We start from the raw sequence: 24,335 nt of genomic DNA on the forward strand, positions 1-24,335 counted from the left end.
CTGCTATGTGGTAGTCAGTTATACTGTATATACTTTTTTAGATCCTGATGACAAGAGATTGGCATGGTTGCTAAATTTGTTGCCCTGTAAACACAGATAAAAGGAAAGAAAGATGTAATCCCAGCAAAGAATAAGCCTATCACTGTATTCTGTAAAAACATATATCAAATCCTAAAATGCTTTGGTTCCCTTATACTTCTCTTTTATGTGTTGGTTGTAATCTGTTGGCAAGACAAGCAGGCATATCAAGAGGTGCGTACACCAGGCCAAGAATTACAATAATCTATCAGTCAGTAAATGACTAAATGCCGGGTAAGCCCTGGTGAACTGACTAAAGGTAACTGGAGCTTGCACAAGCTAATGTAAAATACATCCGAGTGCACCTCATGACTGTAAAATCACCTATCTATCAGTGGACAAACACTCTGGACCACTAAGAGAAAACATAATATTTTTTAAAATCTTGTGCAGAATTAACCTCATAGAAATTATCATAAGAAGAAGATAATTTCAAGAGTAATTAAAAACACTTACATTCAAGATAATTAAATGCTTTGCAGAAACAGCAATTACTTTTAAGATCAGATCACCTGCAATCTAGTGACCAGCAGGACAAATAAATTTCAATAAGGAGAGTTTCAGATAGATCCTTCCTTTGGGAAAAGAGCAGTTTCTCTGATGTCTTGTTTCTTACTGGCTATACAGAGACAGAGAACGCTCATCCTCATTGTAAAATCATGTGGAAAAACTGGAGGTGTATAGATGCTCCTGTACTTTGTGAAACCAGTACAGAATATACATTCTATATTTATATGGTGCAGGATGATACATAGGTTGTGAAATCTATTTCTTTAGTGTTTTACTTTTAGCATGTGGTAGTTTGATATTCCACTTATCAGTGCTGAGAAAAGTGCTACTAAATTGTATTGAACAGTAACAAGTTATAAACATTAACAGAAGAAGTAAAATAATATTAAACACATTATTAACATTAAACAGAAAGGATAACTTTGAATTGTGTAGAATGTCATAGTGGCTTCTACTAGAACAATGTTTTCCTCTTGGAATTTGGTGGTTTATTGTCTGGAAGGCAGTGTTACAGGAAAGAGAAAAGTAAATATGTTCCCCAAATCATCATAAGCCTAAAATCAGAAAAAGTGAGGTGTAATAGCATTGATGTGAAATAAAAAAATCAAGTGTGAAATAACAAATCACTCACATTGCTTCAGTGGTATTGAGCTTGCGGTAGGCAACGTACAGACAAAGGATGTCTTCATAGTTCTGAAGGAAGACACATGAGAGAAATGACTCCTAACTGCTCTCATTTCCACCTAGACAATTTGCAGCCCTGGACTGTTCTAACAGAAACCAAGTTTTACAGTATTTTGTGCACTGTTGGGTTCTGCTCTACTCCCAGTTTTGTGTCTAGCTTACGGGAACCAGCATATAATAGGTTTTTTTTTTATTGACAAGTTTTTTGTTAAGGAATTGTATTTGTGTCTTCCAGCATGCAAGACAGAAGCTGTGGCCAGGCATTGCCTCTTTCTTTAATGCTGAAGGAAGCTTACTGCGCAGAGAGAGGCACCAATAAAGGATATCCTGAAAATATGTCAGAAGCTTCATCCTACCATGACTTTTTCTATGATTCCCTACCAGACATACAGAACAGGGAATTTTCAAATGAACTTTCTGCCTTCCTTACCCAAGAGGAGATATGCAAAAGCCTTGACATAGCTCGGGAAGCCATTGCCAATTCCATGAAGGAGGATCAGAACGCAGCACCAGACTTTACTCATTATTTCAACACCCCTCTTTCTAGCACTTCAGAAAATCCTTCTTTCAGGGATACTAAACTGCATGAGCAAGATGCTTTACAGAGGTCTCAAGCAAGCAGTCTGACTTCATCACCTGCAAGTCACATTCTGCCAGGGAATCAGAAAGAGCAATCCACCGCATCTCAAACAGCAAGTAGTTTTGTCACAGTTCCCAGAAAGCAAGCAAGCACCTCGCCTTTGCTAACTGCTAGTCCCAGCTTTGTTAGAAGCCTGAGAGATTCAGAGAAAGATGGTCCATGTGTGCCTAAGACAAACCCAAAGTCCGAATCGGTATTGCAGGGAGAAGTTCCTTTCAGGAACAAGCTGTGTGACAAAGCTGCCACATTCATAGAGGAATTATCATCTATATTTAGACAGGCAGCAAAGACAAGAGGCCGAAGTCCTGATGGGGACTCTTCTTCTCCAGACAGTGGATACCTGTCTCCTAAAAAGAAACAACCAGCTGCAAGTACCTCAGTGAACCAGGAGTTTGACAGACCATATCAAGAGACTGAGCCTGAGACAAAATTACCTGGGGTTCATCCGAATGGAGAACACTTTTCGGAAAGGGAGAGCATCACTCAGAGTGAAATGGTCCTTTGCCATCCCTTCATCAACGTGGAAGAGAATGAATCTTCACCACCTCAATTCACTCAGAAGCTCCGGAGCCAGGAAGTTGCTGAAGGAAACAGAGTATTGCTGGAATGCAGAGTTGCTGGCAACCCAGTCCCTGATGTCAGGTAAGTTCATGCCTTTTAACTAAGGCACTGGATATCTTCATCTTCTGATTGTGGAAGATACCTAAGGACAGTTATCACAGGCGACCTGCTTAAAGTTAGTCATGTAAGAACAGTGGATCATGCAGTGATTAGTAAGCACATGGAATAAGAGATTCTGACCTCTTTAGTTCTCTTAGAGTGTTTCATTGTTTTCTGCTTGGCAAATGAAGTTCTACTTGATTCAAAAGCCACATGGCAAAATTAGAAACAGAATTGGCTCTAACAACATTCTGTGTGACTGTCACCTCATTAATCTAGGTGAAAGAATTAACAATTTGCCCCTGCAAGAGCATGTATCAGGCAGTTGATACAGTTTTTACTGTCAATTAATTAGATTTTCTCCAAGCCCCATACCAATGGGAGTTGGGGTCTATACTGTGAGATAACCTAAATCTACCAAATATCCTCTTCTGTAAGACATTTCCAGAAGACATTAAGATGTCCCCATTTCAGAAATTCTTTTGATACTTTGTAGTGGAATTTATGTGCATTTGCTTTTGTTCAATGACAAAGCATAAAAGTAACTTCTGTGTAAGTTTGTTTGGTTTAGGTTCTTTACTAACATGTTTATAACAGTTATAAAAACTACATCCATAGTATCAGTGAGGGTTGAATACCGCATAATTTCCACTGTCTTCCTCTCCTTCAAAAGCTAATAGAAATTAAGGTCAGCCAGCAGTGCACAGTGTTTGCCACTTCACAGGTGTGAGCCTTAATGCTAATATGATTGCTTAACACGTACAGAGGTAGAGTGTATTTCTAGTTCAATAGTTCCTCACAACTTATTTTGGTTTAAAGTCAACTGAGCATATTGACATTCTCAAAGGAAAATTTTGTCCAAAAAGTCCTGTTTGGACAGGATAGAATTTGTAGTTCCCCATTCAGAACTTCCTGTAAGGTTCTTTATTTACATCTGAAGACTACATAATTATTTTAAAGTTCTAAAAAATTCCTTAAAGGAACGTAGCAATCACTTTCCTGTAACACTTGTTGTGCTTTAAATTTCCTCATATATTTTGCTGTGAAGTCTTTCAACACTTTGAGACTACTAATATTTTGCATTGTTACCCCTGATTTCTTGTGAAGTCACATGGATAGGCCTTGTGACTATGCAAGCTTAGAAATTCCTATCCATCACTGAACAGTGTCTTCATACATGCCATAATTGAACTTTTCCTTTGAAATCAGTCTTTCACATATTTTTAAAATCTCTACCTTTTGGTACAGGTTTGCAGAGGGAATAAACAGAGCTGTCCGTTTGAAGATTTTAGATCTTTGTCAACACGATTTTAAAAAGTACAGTTTTTAAAAGTCATATTATAGCTAGAGGTGCTTTCATTCCAAGGTGAAAAGTTACTGTGTAGAAAATATCTCCAGAGAGAGATATTGCCAACAGGTCAGGAATCTTACACCAAAAATATAGTTGTAATGCCTAAATTGTAACACCCATCAAGCAATATGACAGTCATATCATGTCATTAATAGTTGTTTGGTGGGGTGGGTTTTTTCGTATTTGCTGGGAAAAAATAATAAGAATCACCGTTATGGGTGCAAAAGCCTTCCAGTTGTTCATTCTCCTTCAGACTTCCATGAAGCAGGAAAAGAGACTTGTACATGTTGCACAATTGTGACAGCCAGCGAATCCTCCTTCTTGGGTTTCTTCTCTTAGGTCCTTCCTTCCCCATCACTAAGATATTGCAGCCTGCCAGTGGTACTGATGTGGACGCTAGGGGCAACACAAAGCTGTTAACTTCTAGTAATTCTTTTGTTGTTGTTGGATTAGGTAATATGACAACTAACATACTGCTACTGATACTTTTGAGTTGTAAAATAGAGTAGTAGCAACAGAGGGACCACCTTAAGGAAACAAAATAATTACTATTAATTAATACTAAAGACTTTTCACCTAATTTTACCCATCTATAGGTTAGCTATTTAACCTGACCGAGTCACCCTAGATTCCATCTGCAGTCACTAGAGAGAAGCACATCTACCAAGAGTCACTTACCTGTTTACTACATTGATAAGAACTTAAGGCAAATACTTCAGACTATATACACTTCAGTAGTAGCTTGTTATAATAGGTGAGGTGAATCCCACCTGTTCTCCCATCTCTATGCCAACGGATGGCACACGGTGAAAGAGTTGCTCTGCCAACTCATATCCACAGGTAATGCAACTAGAAGAAAGAAACCTAAACTGTCTGTCTTACAAGTGAGAACTCACCATGATATGAAGTGCCTCAAAGGAACTTAATTTTCCTAGTATTTGAATTTTGAAAACATCCATATTCACATAACTTGAACAGCAAACTTTCTTACAAAGTTTCTTGCTAAGAAAGCAAGAGACACAAAGTTTTTTTTATAGGGTACTAGTTATCAAGTCACTAATAAAACTATTAAGGTACTGAGCGTCAGTCTGTAGACAATACTGTTTTACCAGAATGAAATAGTGTTTCTGTTGGCTTGAATGTTTTTACTACCATCAGTCTGTTACACTTTAACACATATTTACAAAACATAGTTACAAAATGTATATTGCGGGATGAAAATTATCTTAGAAGAGGCAGCACATAGGCATGGGGGATCCCTAAAAACAGAATTGCTAAACATCTGTCACACAGAACCCACGGTCAACAGGCATTTACTTTCATAACACAGCAAAAATCCCTCACTGGTGCCATCAGATTCACATACTCTGTATTTCCTGCCATTGGTACAAGTATAGTTCTGTTCAGAACCGATTAGATGTTGTCGATTTCTGTTATGAAACATAGCATAGACAGTTTAGGTGAGTTTGACAGCAGCAATGAGGTTGCAGTGTTTTTATAGCAAAGATGGACTGTTGTAATGCTTCGGTATCTTGTTGCTCTTATTTTATCGGGCAGAACATCAGTCTAGTTCAGTGATATGACTCCAGAACTGCGCATAAAAATCAACTGAAATAGGAAGTTGTGTACAAGCTATGGAGCTTTTTTTTTGCTTAGGTCTCATTTCAGAGGCAGCTAATATCAAGATGTTTACAAGAGATGTAGAAAAAAAAAGCATTATGTTCTTTAAATTTTAAGGTTAACTGCTTTTCTGAATCTTAACAGTTACAGAATCATTAAATGAGAAGGCAAATCTTAATCACTGAGCAGAATGAATTATGAGAAACACTGCTGAAAAAATAGTAGATGATTTTAAAATCAAGTGTACTTCTAAGTAATCTCATCAACATCAATTAATTTTGAAGTTTTAGTTTTCTTCTCTTTTTGAAATCCATAATTGTGCTACTTTTCCAAAGTTCCCACTGAAAATAAGTTTCCCCTTTAGTCTCCACTTCATTGCGGATCTTCAAGAGAGGAAAAATAAAGCAGCCATACCTCAAAACCTGTTCGTTTTGGAAGTCAATACAGTTTTGCACCGTGACCTTTCTGTAATGACACTGCCTTAGCTGTAGAGGTCACTCGCACACAGCACGGGCAGGGCTCTGGCAGGCGGGATTCCTTCTGAGGGTCGAGCCGCACAAGGGGGAAGTATAGAGCCCTTCACCTGCTGAGCGCTGTTGAGGAGCTCATAGAACAGAAGCCGCGGCTCATTCAGTGGTTAAGGGACTATGCTAGCCGTGTTAAGGACACAGCAAATACTTGCATGCTGTTTGGGTGAGGCTCCAAAGTCCTATCTCTGAATCTTGGGGAAAGGAGGGTGTTCTTTCCTTTATAGAAAGCATGCAGAAAATTTCGTGGTGGATTCTAGACTACAATAACATTACCGGGAACTTTTAAACAGTTACATAATATCACCTATACACATCACTTCCCTACTTTCTAGAGCTCAAAGAGAATTTTATGGTATATACTGGATATCCAGTAAACAGCTAATATGGTGCAGTGGAAAAAGACAAGCCTATTAAAAAACACTGATGTATTGCAGAGCAAGTGAAGAACGCTTGCTGTTTGTGCCACTTTCAGGAATATTTCTGTAAATATAACTTTTATATAGTTGTGGGGTTTTGAAAAAAAAGAAAGCAAAACACCAATGATACAATAGTAGTTGACCACTCTCTTGTATTTTGGTAATAAAAAGAATCTTTGGAGCATAATCATATAAGAATTGGGAAGATTTCAATATCTACTGCTTTCTAAAGAAACCAGCCAGAGGGAAAAAGGTGTAAAAGGTATTAAACATTTTGAGAAAACTGCTGAATAAGTAGAAGGTAAAAATGGATATTAATGTTATTACCAAAAGAAGAGCTATAGAACAAGCTGAACAGTTACCTGGTCTGTGAGGCAAGTCACTTAGCAAATGCAAAACTTGCTGAACAGGAGATGCAGATAGGGGTATGAGCCAGGATTACCACGGTCTATACATTTGCACATAGCAATAAAATCTGCAGAAACCAGGCCTCAATTGTTCTGATTTTTTTCACGGAAAAGCCAGTTTCAATAATATAGCAACTGCAAATAATATTTTTGGAACTTTCTGTGGTAAGTGTGATAAAAGTAGGCCTTCAAAAGACACTACTTAGGTATTTCTGACCTTTTAGCACGTTACTGCTTTTCTATGCATCACATTTTATTCCGGATCCCAATAATCTTTAAAACTGGCTTCTTCACTTTTCATAGCTTTTTTGGAGTTAAACTGTTCAAAGTCGAGCTAGAATCCTGCCTTAACCTGCTATCCTTCTTACGAGGCTAAGGAAAACAAGGTTACAGAATCTTATTATAAGCAAAGAAACCATCGAATGTAGTAGAAGGACAAGTTATATATTTGAAAGTTGCGTGACTAGGAAGGCCTCTTAAATTTTAAGTTCCTTGAATGTTCATAGTTGTATCATACAGAAAGTAAAAACTGTAAGTATTATGGTTTGAGTAACAAAACTTGACCAAAGTAGTTCTACAAGAGTAAAATAAGTAAACTTTGACAGAATAACTTATAACTAGAATGTCTGGGGTTGAATCCCAAAAGAAAATAATCAGTTAAATTTCAAGAACCACTAGATTTCCTCAAAATTCAATGCCTAATTTACTAGTTCTACTAGCAGAAAATTAGATATCTAAAAAACAAAGATTTTTGCACTGGTCAAAACAATTTTAACATTGCTGAACAACCCAGATTCTAACCTAAGACGTAGCAAAGTACTGAGTAGTTTGGGAAATTCTAGGATATCTGTCTTCAAAAGGTCTAAAGCATGTAAAATATTAGTTGAAACAGAAATTTTCTATATTACTCTCAAAACCATTGTATCAGTCAGTAGCTCTCCTTCAAAGTACATCAGCAGTACAGTACTTAAAATACCCAAGTAAGCATTGAGCTAGCTAAAGAAAATCCCTGCTGGGAGTGACTTAGAAATCTTCAGCATTTGCCTCACTACCGGAATATTTAATTACTTCTAAGGTCTGCCCTGAGTTGTAAGCTATGATTAAATTATTTACAGATATTCACCCAGATTCTGTAGCACAACAGGTGTTGAAATGTTTTGTGCAAAGTAGATTCTCTTCCTTCTTCAACAGCAAATTGACTGAAAAAAAATACACTTATGCACTTTCCACATACAACATGGCAAGAACAGGGCTTCTTTGCTTTAAGGAATCTGTTTGCTCTCATTGTAACCCTTTTCTTCTCCTAAGTGTTGTTTATCTAAATTTCACTGTAACAAGTACCCAAAATCCCCACCTAAAAACATTACTTGCATGTAATCCAGAACTGTTCTTAGAAAATATAGAAACAAATACAAAGTTTAACCCTTAAATTTATAATAAAACCCAAACTACATTGATTTCTATAAGTTCACAAAACTTACCCAGTTTTATGGCTTTTAAAAGCTTTGAAGTCTAAGAACATGCAATAAACTCTGTCTCCACTATAGGCCACTATCAGGCACAGCTGCAAAGAACATTGGATGTCAGATTAAGTAATGCTTAAAACAAATCTACACAGCTGGGTGGAAATCCAGGTGTACAGGATAATAGTGACTGAACTATGTAGAAAACAGTCGGTAGATTTTGAAGTCTTGGGAAGGTAAAGGGTATCATAATGTACTTTCTGCTTCTTTGCTAGACTTGATTTCAGGTAGGAAAACTGGTTTAGAAGTAGCATTTAGTTTTGTTTCTTAAAGTCTCATTGTGTAAATTTTGTAGTTATAATGAAATACCAGTGTCTTGGTGGGAGATTTAGGTGTTCTACTAATTCTATAATTGCAAGGCTTTAATATTACTTATTTTTTATGAAGTATGAGTAGCCATTTAGGTATGTGTGTTAATGGAATGTATTTGACACTCCTAGGTAACCTTAGTTCAAAAAAATCTGTTTCTTGGTGTGTTCCTCACTTTTTTGTCTATGTTCTTTAATAGTCATCTTTAGAACTCTTACTTTTCCATTTGTAAAATCTTAATTATTGAGGTTAGAGTTTAGAACTAGGTGGTTTGGGTCCTGCTTTTCAAATATTTTCATAAGCTTAAATACATACTTATGTATGTATATGATGGAGACTTTAGTGAAGCTATCTTATGACAAACTTCTTTAAAGTATTTGTTAATTCCATTCTTATTTGCTAGCTCCAGACTAAGGAAGGGCCCAAGAACTAAACTTGCTTCTGAACAATGAGATGCTTAATGTGTCTTAACAACAGACTATAAGCCTTATGGTAGCTACAGTGATTGCAGAAATATTTTGTAAAAAATTAAAAGGATTAGTGTGTGCTCTACGTGGCAGGAGGGGGCTCTTGTGACTTGAAAATCATTAACAGCTACATCTATTATTCTTATATGGTAAAAATAAATATTTTATTGAAGTTTAATGTGATTCTCACATTGTTTCCTATATGTGTGCTTTAAAATGAAGCTCACTAGTTTTTGAGAAATAGGCAACAATTCTGTTGCAGAAACTGAAGTACTACTTTGTTCCAGAGATAGTATTGACTATTGGTTTATTTCTGAATTTTTGTAATTTTTATTATTGAGAATTGTCATTTAAACTTGTCAAAAATCATTACTAATACTGTAACTGTAGCAAAGTTCTTTTTTTTTTTTCCTTTTTTCGTTATGCCACACCCATCTCCTCACATGTTTCTCACAGAATCACAGAATAGTCAGGGTTGGAAGGGACCTCTGGAGATCATCTAGTCCAACCCCCCTGCCAGAGCAGGGTCACCTACAACAGGTTGCACAGGACAGCGTCCAGGCAGGTTTTGAACATCTCCAGAGTGGGAGACTCCACAACCTCTCTGGGCAGCCTGTTCCAGTGCTCCACTACCCTCAAAGTGAAGAAGTTCCTCCTCATGTTAAGATGGAACTTCCTATGTTCAAGCTTGTGCCCATTACCCCTCGTCCTATCAATGGGCACCACTGAAAAAAGACTCCTCCCATCCCTCTGGCATCCTCCCTTTAAGTATTTGAAAGCATTAATAAGATCCCCCCTCAGTCTTCTTTTCTCTAGACTAAAGAGACCCGAGTTCCTCAGCCCTTCCTCATATGAAAGATGTTCTAATCCCCTAATCATCTTCGTAGCCCTTTGCTGGACCCTCTCCAGCAGATCCCTGTCTTTCTTGAACTGGGGAGCCCAGAACTGGACTCAGTACTCCAGATGCGGCCTCACCAGGGCAGAGTAGAGGGGGAGGATGACCTCCCTCGACGTGCTGGCCACACTCTTTTTGATGCACCCCAGGATGCCATTGGCCCTCTTGGCCGCCAGGGCACATTGCTGGCTCATGGTCATCCTGTTGTCCACCAGGACTCCCAGGTCCCTTTCCACAGAGCTGCTCTCCAGCAGGTCAGCTCCCAACCTGTACTGATGCATGGGGTTATTCCTCCCCAGATGCAGTACCCTACATTTACCCTTGTTGAATTTCATTAGGTTCCTCCCTGCCCAACTCTCCAGCCTGTCCAGAGCATCTCCCAGATGCTCTAGTGAACTTACAGCTTTATCAGAGGCCTGTTTGCTTCAGTAGGTGTCTAATAAATTTTATTCAGGTATTGATACTTTTAAAAAGACATTTTTCATTTTAACTCAATTAATGTACAAAGTATTTTAACAAACATTAAGCACAGTAATTCTATCATGTTTCACTTTTTCCTTTGGTCTGTTGATCTACTGGATTTTCTGTTTATTATTTTGTGTATTTGTGGTGGGTTTACTTTAGTTTATTAAAAATGCAGTATTTTACAGTAAGTATTGATCTAAAACACTTCTCTAACTTATATAATAGTTTCTATTCCATTAATTAGTAGCGTTTTTATAATGGTTTATTACTGCTTAGACCAGTGTGACAAGAAATAGTAGTTCTTTTTTATTATGCAACCTTTTGTAAACAAGACGTGTTTCCAGAATATTTTATATTTATTTCCTAAGGGAGATAGTTTATGGAGTCAGTTGTTCAATTGCTCCCAAATATAAATATTTTTCTTACATTCTCCCCACAGTCTCATTGGTTTTCTTTATGAAACTATTTTGCCCAATAAACATACTTTTATACAGGAATCTACAATAGCCTTCTATTAATAATTTCAGAGCAGAAACCCACTAATTTGTCTTCTTACTAGTCTTCTGTAAAGAGAGAGTGCTTGTTAAGACTGGAGGAAGATTCTTGTACCCAAGGAGTTCCTTGGGTCAAAAAATGTTATCTTTGCAGATCTGGATGTTTTTCTGTGTATGGAGCGAGATCATCCGAAACTATAAACAGTGTGTGTAATATTGCTAAGTGTAAATAGAAAAATGTTTTAATGTGGTAATACATTCATTGGAGAAATCTGCTTAGCAGTAATGTGTTGTCATTTAGTACTTTATTTGCATTCAAATTAAGATATGACATCTATAGATCTGAAAATGCTATGTCAACATCCTAAATGTTTTTCTGTCACAAGAATATTTTTACTTCTTCTTATATCAATAGTCTCTTCTTTCTTTTGCCTCTTTCTCCCTTCATTTACAAGTGCAAATAGCTATTGAGTCTTGACCCTGTTATTCTTTTAGCCCTTCTTTCCTTCTCATTTATTTCCTTTTATACTCGGTTTATTGGATGATGCTATGCCATTCTTATGTCTTTTGTTTATTTGCTTTCGCTAATTTTAGATAAGGCCTGTCGTTACATCTGGACTGTAGTGTTGAAAGTCACCTCAGTGACTTACGAAACTGCTTCTTTATTTTGTTTGTCTTAGAACAGTGCTCTGGACTAGTAGCCTTTATTGGGGAAGTGAGGATTTATATCCTAGTGCAAATGGGTAAGCTATTGCAGTGGCTGCCTGTAGTAATTTGGGGCCTGCAGGTTTTAGGCAGACAACATGCCTCTTTCAAATATTATCTTTTCCATTTTCCATTCATTTTGTGGTAATGAAAGTCCACACTGTCAGGTTTTTATGCATCTGGAGGAAAACATACAGTGGAGTTAAGGCCTATTTAGATCATGTACCCATCTGCTTTAAAAAGTAATGTGGAATATCTGAGAAATGCTAGTAGTGCATCAGTTTTCTTAACCCGTAAGTAAGACTTTGTTTACCTTAGAACCACAGGGATGTTGGAAAGAGGATTCTTTATGATTTGTAATCATGCTTCTTAAGAACAGCATTTAGGAGACTCTTGTAGCATACGATAACTAAATGTTCTATTTGTATGGGGTATTTTGTCTTGCTTTATTGGCTAAAATCATAGAATATTTAAAATGGGTAACTCAAGAGCCAGGCTCTTTCCTAGGTGAAATAATCTTTACAAAGTCCAGATTGTGATAACAGGATAACTTATGAAAGTCTTATAAAATAAACAGATTGCTGGAGAACTTAGGCTGAGAAATCCATTGATATTACAAAATGAATATTCAAAAATCTAAAATCAAGAATGTGTGGGTGTGTTTGGCGGGGGGTTGCTGGGGAGTGTTGTGGACTGTTTGCTTGTTTGTTCTTTGTAAAAGCCTCAAGGAGGATCTGTAAATCCTGGACATTGGGGTTATTCTTGCGTTTCATTTATTTCTTGTTTCTGTAGAATAGTTTTGACTACGTGGTGTATGCATTTCCTCATCTTGGTTTTACAGGCTCTGTGCATCTCCAGGCTCTCTTTCTTCACAGCTGTAAGTTTAGCTGAAAGTTTAAGCTGAAATATCTTTTTTAGGTTTTGTTTTTGAAAATTGCATGCTTTCTTTTTGGTTTTCCATCCTGAAAATAGGAAGAACAAAGCCTGTTAGGTGCATGAAGATGGGTGTTATAAGAGGCAATTGTAAAAACAATGGGATAGTTGTTGAAACTAGGACTGCTCTTTCAAATTGGAATTAGGAAGAGAATTCCAGCTCAGTTACTTTATTTTTCTGTCTATCTGTGAATGGCAGTGTCTCTGTCTTGGTGTATATCTGGTTACATTACTAAAAGTTTAAAAGCATCTCAGTGCACTTTATTCTTTTGTTCTGTTCTGTCTGCCTTTCAGTAAAAGAATGCAGATCTAAAGTTCCTTGCTAATGCTTCATAAATAACTAATGTATTAACTAGTATTTATAAAAAGACTCAAAGAATAGATAAAAATTGTATCAAAGTACATTTTAAACTGATTCTATGCTTGATGGCTAATATGAAAAGCTTATAAGTAAATTAATAAAATTTTCTTTTCTAAAATGAGATTATGCTATCTGCATAATAAAAAATGTATAAAGAACTTGTGCCTTTTATTTACATGGGAATTGAATGAGACTTGGATGAACTCTAAAATAACAAGGCACCACACATCTTCAGAAAGCTCCTTCGCTACACTAGCATTGTCCACGTTAAACATTTTTTATTTAAAAACTAAGCTTAACTGAAGTAGTTTTAAAATACAGATTTCCAACAAAACTGGTGCTGAAACAGGGCCAGAGGCAGTATTCCAAGGGGCTGCTTTTACTTCGTGTTTCAGCATTTATTTGTATGTATTAATATATTGTCTCTGGGTCTTTCCAGTATTGTGCACAGCATCAACAGCCATGAAGTCTAACAGTGAGGAAACACATTAGCATTCTGCTTGTCATGGACTAATTGAAAGTACCAATCTGTGAAAATTAAAACTAAATCTAGAGGCTAAGTAGAACAGAGGTGGGAATGAACCCTGTTTTAGTTATTTATACTGAAAGTTGCAGAGAAAGAGTGTAGTGAGGCCTTTCATAGACAGAAGTGTTTGGAGTCAGTAATTTGGCATCATTACTTATCAGTGTTCAACAGGTATGCAGTGCTATTCCAAATCCTATTTAAAATATTATGCTTAATATTCTTTGACATGTTTGCTCATTTGCCTAAGGGCAATACCACATCTTGGATTGTTTAAGTTTCTTAGGGGTAATTACAGCAGTTTAATAACATGACTTAAACAGGACATACCTTTGTAAGATGCAATATGTTGCTTTATAAATATAAATTAAGTAAATACAATTATCACTTTGAAACTTGATGCTTTAAAATTCTTTCCTAATAAAAAACTTTGTCATGTCTGAAATATGCTCTGTAAATGCATTCTGGACAATATGAATGCTAACTTTAGAGATCTGGATGATGAAAACAAACAAACAGGACTTCTCTGCAAACATTCATAGTTGATGACTGAAAATGTTAGACCTCAGCTCATGCAATTAGAACTGACAGGTCTTTGAGGGAGGTAGAGAAGGCTATGGACTAGAAGCTTATAATAGACCAAATATAGAAGAAACGTTTTTTTAAACAGCAGTGAATATTGAGCTTATTTTATTAGTTCTAGAACCCATCTGGAAAGTGCGTTCTTTCTAACAAGTGTTACAGTTTGATACAGCTCTGTTAAATGGACTATAAACGTGGATCATTTAGGTGGCCATGGGCTTGCCCTTTAAACCCATGCAGAGGTAAAGGAAGGAGTAAAAGAAATTCCCTTGCCTGCCTACTCCCTGACACGTGAAAATAAGAGAGTAAGTCCTTCCCATAGTATCTGTATTTCCTTCCCTGAGCACAGACATGTAAAGAAAGCAGGAACATTAAAGAATTAGCAGTGCTTTGTTTTTATACCTTGTACAATTGTGCTCTCATTTTGAGGTGGGTGGTGCAAGAACAGCACCAAATAGACCTGTTATTTCTGTGGGCCCTCTGAAAATCTTCCCTTCAGTGAAACTCATCACTCTGATCAATAGTGAGGCTCATAGAAAGAAATAAATAAATGGAAATTCTGGGTAGCTTTTTAGCGTATGTGGAAGAGATGTTCAAGGGACATAAAGATGAAAGAAGCCTGTTGTTCCTGCTCTACGCAGAACTTTACGAAACCTCTGCACGTGCACTATATGCAGAACAGCTATTTTGTTTATATCCAAGGCATTACAGTGGTTTCTCGCCATGTTGCTTATTCACAAAACATTTTATGTTGTCATGAGTTCTCACATTCCATGTGCTTTAGGAAGGAAGTGAAGATTAAAAGATTTTTTTTTTATGCTTTTGCATGTTGAAAAATAATCTAGTTCTGGAGTGAGGAGATAGCATTTCTCTTAAGATAGCAAAATGAACAGAATTTGGAAGTCTAGCTTTTCACAGAATAAACATTCACTGAGGTGTTGTAGCCTTAGCCACTTATATGTTTTTTCTCTTTTGTCTTCTAGAAAACTTTTACATATGTTAATGTAAGAATTGGAATTAATTGCTACTTTGTGTCCCTATCAGTTGCCTTGTCTGAGGCAACTCACAAAAGGAGAATTGATCAGTAAGAAGAGTAAAAAATTGCAAACAACTGAAACAGCAAGGGACTTGCTTAAGTATTGAAAACTTTAATCAATACCCATATGACATGTTTCTGCAAATCAGGAAATGAGCAGACTTCTTAAATATACACCTAGGTAATCTCAGTAAAGAAGAGATGCTGTTTTATGAAATAAATTAGGAGGAATAATTCAACTAGATAATTACACCTCTATATTCAAATATAACTTCAGGTTGCAGAAGGGGAAAACACTGGTGTAGAAGTATCTTATCTGATGTACCAAAGTACTGCATGTCAAAGTGCTTATTGTAGACCAGAATCCAAGAACCTTATTTTCCTTAAGTAGTACGCTACAGTTAGTGTGATACTGTTCAGTATAGATGAGTACGCAACTCAAGATTAGGAGTAGTGTGAACTTGAACAGGTCAGACTTCCTATGGGAAAGGGTAATAAGTTAAAACGCTTGGGGGTTGGAGGTAATTAGCAGGTAGAATCACTCTTAAAACACGCGGATTTTTTTCAGCTACCTGCAGGTCAAAGCAAGTAGAGGACTAAAATTCTTCTTTAACAAGTCTGTTATGAAGACATGTTTCTTTTAGTCTAACACTAACATGCTGCTTCAAATCAAAGTAATTCATTGTTCCGTCTTATTAATAACGTATACTTGCAGTACATGCATGCATTAATGTTGTAAAAATAATTAAGATTTTGCACTTATGCAGTGCCTTTATCTGAGTATTTCACTGCTTTATAAACAGCTTGTATAATAACAACTTTTGTCTATCTCCTCTGATAAGGTTGTGCTTTTCAGGTGGACAAGGGATACAGATTAGACAAATAGAATCCATCCCTTATTTATGGTACAACTGACAGGTACCCATAGCTAACTATGAATTCTTTTAATATCACAGAAAATGTGGCCACTAAGATAACACATGGTCCAACAATAAATCATGGCTTATGGGAAGGCCACTTAAATATTTGCCCTGTGAGTAGCTGGGGCATGGATTTAATTGAAATAACATGAACAGAGGGCCTCCTACTCCTATAGACTAGTCTTGACAACAGCAAGTTGACAACAAGCTTCATAGAAGCATCCCTAGCGTTTCAGTCTTCCACTGTCTTTTTTTTTCCCTATGACATGTTAGTAAAATGGATAAAACATTAATACACTGATAATTAGGGGGCAGATACAGCATCAGATGCTGTCAGATCCTATTATCCTTGTATATTCTTTCCAGACAGCCGATTCTGAAGGGAAAGGTATGTCTCTTTGGTCAAGTGTGTACCTGTGTGTTATGAAAGCTTTGCTTTTAAGAGACAGCGAAAAAAAAAACACACCACCACATCCTAAAAACCTAGGAGTCGAAGCACACTACTTCATGCAAGAAAACAAGCTGTATTCAAATAAACTTTTGCAAGGGTGCTGAGTGCAATACTCACACACTTTCCTCCTGGGAATAAGATGGCAAAGTGCAACCCAGTTCAACAAAAATAAAATTCTCTGTTGATTAGTTTAACAGCTACATTCACTTAACCAAAATGGGGCCAGTTACAATGCAATGGCATTCTCTCAAATATCTGCAAAATCAATAAAGAAAATTCCTGTTCTCTTTTGTATGTAGGCATGCGTTTCTATTCATTGTCAAGTTAGAGAACATTGCAAAAATGGATAGTGAGTTATCAATCAGGTAAATAAATGGTTTCAGTGTCTAAGACAAGCAATCATCCTGTGATGTACAGAAGGAAGAAAAGGGCTTTTTGTTTGTTTTTTCTTTGTTTTTTTTAAGGTTGAATTACTTCCAGTAACTCATTACTACGGTTAGATATTCTACATGCCTATGTTGGACTGTGAAGGCCATGAGTGGGCACAGAGATATTATTTGTAATATCACACTTAAGCCCAAAAATGAGGTAGAAAGATGGATTTCTTAATGACAATTATCTGTAGTTAAATCTTGAATGTGAACTAACTTAGTTTCCACCTTATTCCCTAAAAAACCCCAAGTAATTTAAAAAAAGATAATGCATAAGTGAATTGACATGCTTGTTTCCAGCTAAAGCATAAGTCTGGATAAAAAGAAGTAATGCAATATGTATAGTTTGAGTTATAGAAGTTAATTTTTATAAATTTTAAAGTGTTTGAAAGTAAATTTCTGTTATTGTCCAGTGTAGGCTGAGTAAAAAGTGTGCTAGCTTAGAATTCTGATTCCAGATTAGATGTCCCACTTAGTAGAATGTGAAGTTCATCAAACCTTTTTCTGGTTTGCTCCCTTCTTCCTGGAAACGTGTTTCTCTGCTAGTTCTGAATGTAAATACTTGCTGAACCAATTAGTTCAGAAAATAACAGAAAAGTATGTAGGTAATTAACGAATGCAATGTAAAGTATAAAAGTAGCTTTTCATTTTCCCTATTCTTAGTATATAAAATCGATTTCTTCTGTTAAATACTTATTGGCAAAGCGTATTCTTAGTTCCAGACAGATCCCTTCACTCAGAATTTTCTAGTTTTTAAACCATAAAGACTTACATTAAGATAACTGACATAGCTATTTATCAAGTAGCCTGTTTACCAGCAGTTTAAACCAAGCCCTTTTAAAACCTGCAGTGTTCAACTGTATGTGCCTCAAGCAGATAACCAGAAGTTAGTAAGTGTATTATTGTTTAAAAAAAGGCAAAAAATATCCTCCAGGGAAGTTCTTATGCAGAATTGAAGTTATTAATAAAAAGCGGGGAAATATAATTATTTTTTTTTTTAAGGGTCTGCCTTAATTCTGAATGACTAATCAATAGAAAACTTAATTCTCACAATCACTGCATGGAGATTCCTCAGAAAGTGAATTCCATGATAATCAGTGAATGGGATTTATATGCCTAAATTCTGTGAGATCTCTCATGCACAAAGCTGAGAAATCTAATTCCGATACTGTGTATAATATAACATAGTTGAAGATTGGTATAATATTCCAAACTGATTTTAAAAAAAAAAAGAGGAAATTCTCTCAATTTCTGTTTCTGCACATTAACAGCTTTGTTAATTAAATATGGATTTTTATGTCTCCCAAACTATGATTATACTTAACCTGTCATCAGTGAACTGAATTTATAAAGGAAAAAAACTCGGAGGTGAAAATGCTTATTCTTTCTGTATTGGATAGTTTCCCCAAGAATGCTTGTGAATCACTGCTGCTAGAAGTTCTTCTGCAAATGTTTAGGGAGAACTTGAATTTTAGTGAAGAAGCAGTATAACATAATCAAAAGTAGAATGCTGAACTTAATTTTTTATATGTGTCTTTCCTATATCCTACAGAGAGTATTTGTATGTTACATTATTTATTACTAATTAATATCGATATTGACTGGATCTAAGGACTTCAATCCTTTATCTCTTAGGACAATAGAGATAGACAACTTAATGCTCAATTTATGATTTGCTTGAGGTGTCGGCACAGTGAGTCTCATACAGTGAAGAATAAGGAAAAACACTTGTAGACTTACAAAGGTAAATGTTACTGTATATCTTCTGCCTTTTTTTCAAAACAGCATTGCCGCTGGTGAGAGCTTTCAAGTTTAATTAGGGAGGGTTGGGACAGAAGGAGAGTTGATTCTATCTAAGCTTCCTCAGGCTTGCCATATGGCCAGAAGGAATCTATAAAAGCCTGTTTTCTGCAAAACCCATGGGAGGTAATTTGGGGGGACTTTACCTATAAAGGAAGTAGGTGGAGATGGTGATCCGCGGTTAACTGGGGAATTGTTACAGATGCCAGGCATTGCAATTCTAGAATGTGCTACTGACTGCAAATTCAGAGGCTGGTGATTCAGAGCTTCAGCCTAGAATCTGTCTTCATTCTCAGAGGATTTCTATATCACTGACTAAAGTCCCCACATTTAACTGTTGCTGTAAACCAGGTAAGTGGCAACCGGAAAATTGGATGCATGTGACCTTGTGTAGTGTGATATTACAGCCAAGGTCACTCCAGATGCCAGGACTGGCATAATACCCACAGCAAATTCCCATATAAACTGATGCAGAAACTTGCTTTCAATGAAGCCCTTCCCTCGTTTAATAGTTATAGCAGGCCCACTATGTTATGTTCCTTCATCGCTTCTGTCCTCAGAGGGACTGTTCTTTAGGTGTATGACATAAGGATAGAAATTACATGAGAAGGAAGATGCAATATTAAAGTTTCCCTAGCTGGATGATGTTGGATAGGTAACCTTTAGGTAACCTTTAACTGAATGTAGTCATCATGATTCAAAGCAGACTGTCTTACTCTGCCTCCTGCCTATTTGAAAGATGGCTCTATTATGTCAGCCTTCAGCACAAGGTTGCACTGCACTTCAATACTTCACATTTTAAACACAGATTGAATTCATTAATTATTGCTTCAATTGATCATATAGTCCGCTCTGTTGATTTTAGTGTAGTGCAGTTTGACTAAAAAACATTACAAGCCTTTATTATAGATGTGGATGTTTTCCTTGATATTATATATTTTAAGGCTGCTACATTACGTAATGTCTAGGTAGCTCGAACTGCAACAAAAATGTGGCATGTACCTCTATGGCCATGTTGATCCCAAGGATGATCCTGGTTTGCTGCATTGTTGTTTATTCATAGTACGGCAACTGTTCACTTTTCTCATGTTGTGGCATTCTCAAAGATTAACTTGCTCACCTGTAACCAAAATACTGCTTTCTAAATAGGGAATAGGAAAGGAGTTAAATGTTGACACGAAAGTGGACATTGTTGTCCCAACAAACATCTCTAGATTGAGTGTATGTAATTCTATCCATAACTTTTCTGCTTCTGGAAACAGCATTGTAGTGTATTATATGCAAATTTAAACTTTAGACCCTTTGGAAAATGAACTAGTGCATATTGTAATAACTTCTCAGTTTAGAAAGAATTTCATTAAGTTCTTCATGCTTAATTCAGAATTCAGAGCAATTCTATGGCGTTTAACGTGCAAATGAAAATTTTGACTTCAACAAATGGACTTCTTCAGGAGCTTGGAAATTTGCTACTTAAGTCCAGCTTACTATCTGTTTTTGTTGTACAAATGTGTGGTTGTTTTGCAGTCCTCTGGTTCCTCCCTCCCCTTTACTTAATTCTGTAAAAGGCTCTAATTTGGTATTTCAGGTAACTTTTGGAAAAAGTCATTTGTGGAAAAGGGAGTGTGAAAGTTGGGCTGATGGGGGATGTTATTTTTAGTCGTGTATTTTTCTATTACTGATGTAAAATAAGCATTGCCTAGTAGTGGATTAATATTTAAGTCATAGAAAGAATATCCAAAATCACAGGGCATCATACAATAAGAAATGGGAACAATCTATGAAAAGCACACTTGCTGAAAAGCTTCTTTGTATTCTTTGATTCCCTTCTTTTTCTTGAATATAATAGAAGAACTGAAGTTCTTTGTATCTAAAAGGTTAGTATTTCTCCTAAAGCAAGTTATTCAATCTAGACTACTGGCTCTCTATTTTCAAGTGAGAGGAAGATAATTTTAATCTTTGTGAAAACAAAGTTCAGCTCTATTTTTCAGGAAGGGCCTGTGTTCAGATAATTTTTGTAGTACATGGTATGAATCTCCCATGAACTTCAGTGAAGTCTGTTTTCGAACTGAAACACGTTGCCTGGCAAATCTGTTCTTGACTGTGATTTGTACAGCACCTTGCCAATTACCCTTATTCTGCACCAGCAATGAAACTAGCAGTTGCAGTAATCTCAGTTGACCTAACCATTTTCTTTTTTAAGATAAAACCTTAAAATTTGCAGCAGTGATTATTACAACCTGGAATCTGACTCAGTGCTGTAATAGGGTTTATACATCTAAAAGAAGCATGGGGCAAACAAAAGCATAGTAGTCTAGATACAGAAGTCCTTACTTAAATTTAAGTTCACCCAGTTTACATGGTGTTCTATTAAGATTGCTTTTGCAGCCAGCAACAGTGTTTGAGAGACAAGCTGGAAGCAAAAATCGTTATGCTGGAAATAGTCTTTCCAATAGTCTCATTGCCTTTCACCGCCTTAAGAAATGCGAGGCTATTTCTAAGGTATGTAGATGAGAATAATATACCTAACTTACCTCAATTCAAAGTGAAATGTCTGCTTTTAATATTTACTGAAATTTGCATTGTGGTAGCTGGCAACACTGCAGCTGCACTGTTGGCAGCTTATCTGTGTTTTCCTATGAAGAGTACTGCAATAGCTTCCTTAGATAAGGGATGTCAGGAGTGAAATAAGCAACTTTTGACTCCTTAGAAAGGCTCTCTTGACACACCTAATAAAGATTCTTGGAATGCAAATGTCTGACAGTGGGAGACATGAGGAACCACCGACCCTGTGCATGGATCTTCCCATATATGCCTAAGGCATTCTGTGATTTGGCAGCACAAGAAAACTGTGGACATGCTATTTATGGGTGAAATGAAAGAACTGAAGAAACAGCCACTACTTAGGAATGCTAGTGAGAGGCCTTAGGCTCTGCCCTTACTGGATATTTGGGTTTTTGCTAGTTCAATCTGGTTTTGACATCTCTTTAAGGACTCCCACTGTTGTAGACAAAAATCTTATTCTTATTTCCTGCTCATAAGTGATGAAACTGAGGTGCAGACCTTCACAGGAGCAGGTTTAGAAAATACCACAATCTGACTGCCGTTCATGCCAACCACGAGGTTACATATTTTCTTTCAACAAAAATGTTCTTTACTTGCTTCTACTAATTAAACTACACATAGAACACTGTAGGGAAGATGTGATGACCATCGCATACAACAGAGCAGATGAAGTCCCTAGTATTTTATTCTATACTTTTTGTCTATATTACTAACAGGGAATTCTGCTTTAGAAATCAACTTCAGTAATTTACCCCAAAAAATCAAGTGATACCTTTTTGTGTGTGTAAGAACATTTAACACTACTATCTGTGCCTATACCCTTTTTGTTTTTTTTAAAACCTGTATTTCAAGGAACAGCAATTTCTTGTCATAGAAGGGCAAGTATCTCTGAGAAATCCAGTGGCTTTATAACCCTTTACATCTGTATACCAAGAGTCTTCATATCTCCCTACTTTTTCCTTTAGGTATTCACGAAGTTTTTTCTTTCACGGTATAAGATAGTCCCACTCATGGATAACATCCAGAATCTAATTATAGGGATTTTTTGCTTCCTCAGATTTGGTCTGGTTTTCAAATACAACTTGGAGATTGAAGCAGGCTTTTGAAACTCAGTTGTAGGAGTGTCAGTTAGACCAGGAAAGTTCCTCAGTGTATTGCCAAGTATCTTACCATGATGGTTATTCTTCTTCCACTAGAATACAGTTAAGAGTTTTGACTAGTTGTAACTCTTCTTTAGCCTCTTGCTGTCTTTGTCTTTTTTTTTTTCTTAACCACCTCAGCTGAGCTATTATGTTTAGTTGCATCTAAATTAGGCTGTACTCCACTTCCATACACTGATGCTGATTTTTCTTGTCTTCCCACAAGTAGAACATGTCTGCCCTCAATTTGAAGTTCTTAATACATGAAATGTTGTAAGTCTTTCATCAAATTGCTGTTCTGTTGTTCTCTAGAATAACTCTTTCTTTTTATTGCTAATTAAGTTTTCAACTTTTTAATTCTTTCTTGTGTATTGTTTGGTGAACAACACTCAGGGAATAGCTTCATACTCACCATTTTATTGGTGCCTTCCATATTATATTGGATCTGTTTTCTTGTTTGCTCATTTATACTTATTTAACAGTACAAAAACTATTTCTTAATGCTTTTTTTTTTCCCTGTACTCAAAATTGAAACCATCTAGTTATATAATCTCCCTCAAAATTGTTGTTCATGTAGGAGGTATCTAAGATAAGATTCTTTGAACAAAAGGCTTTTTTCCTCATTGTTCATCAAAAACCAGTGACTAAATCCATGACTGAATTAAAAATCAGTAAAGATGAAAAGGTTCAAGTGGGTATTAAGAATGGAAGCATCAAAAACTTTGAATATTTGAAATTAAATCTCACAGATACTGGAGTGTGGGGACTGGGGTTTTTTAACAGTGTGCCATTACCTATTCCATGTGTATTAGGTGCATCTCTAAGATGAAAACATGGCATTGAACTTTTCATTCAAGTCTTAAAAAGCGTAATGAGAATTCTTAACAACTGTTATCTGACCTAGAAGGGATTTCAATGGCAAGTTAACACAGATGTAATATTTGATATAAAATAATTATTTACACCTTTGTTTTGGAGTGACAGTAGGCTATTTAAAATGTGGAGTTTCTTTGTTGTTTTCTTTGTTGGTTTCTTCCTTCTGCAGTGAATTAAGTGTTAGCATAATATTCTCTGGAGGAAGGCACATGACCCACTCTAAGGGAATTTCACTCATGGTACCATAAAGAATTGTTCTTTGCTTTTGCTTACTTTAATAAAAATTAAAAAAAAAAACAAACAAAAAAAAAAACCAAAAAAAAACCAATAACAGTGGGGGCAAGTTGTATGACATATTGAAGATTACTAGAACATACATGCTGGTAGTTAAAATATAGAAATAGTGCTTGACATACTTGGGCATATTTCTGCTAAATTTTGAGAAGATCCTATTTTTTCAGTTGTAAGACTAGATGTTTTTGTAAAGTCTCTAATTAGTCATTCCTCACATTTATTGCAGTGAATGTAGGTTTCACATTGTACTTAGTGTACCACCAATATTATTTGAGGCATTATGCCTGCAAAACAAAATGTATGAATAACTGCAAATTAGACTGTCATGTATTTGAAGTCCTATGAGGCAGTTTAAAGAGCTACTGTGTTGGTTGGTTGTTTTTTTTTTTAAATGTCAAAATGAACAGAGCTGTCTAAACACACAGTATCAAATGTTCAATATGGCATATTTCATCCTGACTCCCCAAAAGACCTTGTATTGTGCACAAAAGGGAAAGGGAGAAGGAGAACTGCTGAGGCTTCTAAAATATTGCAGGCATCTGGTATTCTTCTAAAATTAAACTTCCTTGCATAAGCTGAAGCAGGATAGCTTCAGCTATAAGATCAATTAAATCAGTTGCTCTGTTAGGTTTATTTAGTGAGTAGAATAAAACTGAACCTTTTCTTGGCTCAC

The 24,335-nt window shown here is 36.2% G+C and overlaps 1 protein-coding gene across 2 annotated transcripts in view; it reads left to right on the plus strand.

Annotated features, from left to right (window-relative positions):
• Positions 1–1,508: 1,508 nt before the first annotated feature.
• Positions 1,509–24,335, plus strand: part of PALLD (palladin, cytoskeletal associated protein) — a gene marked incomplete at its 5' end in the record, with an annotated part of 205,036 nt that continues 182,209 nt past the window's right edge. Inside the window, one exon of one of the 2 annotated variants that reach the window (XM_082481981.1) lies at positions 1,509–2,554. In XM_082481981.1, the coding sequence (XP_082338107.1) occupies positions 1,509–2,554 (1,046 nt within the window). The remainder of the gene's footprint in view (positions 2,555–24,335) is intronic. The other variant, XM_082481982.1, reaches the window with a different exon arrangement.

This window comes from Vanellus vanellus (assembly GCF_965231255.1).
Source record: "Vanellus vanellus genome assembly, chromosome: 4".
Classification (NCBI taxonomy): Eukaryota; Metazoa; Chordata; class Aves; order Charadriiformes; family Charadriidae; genus Vanellus; species Vanellus vanellus.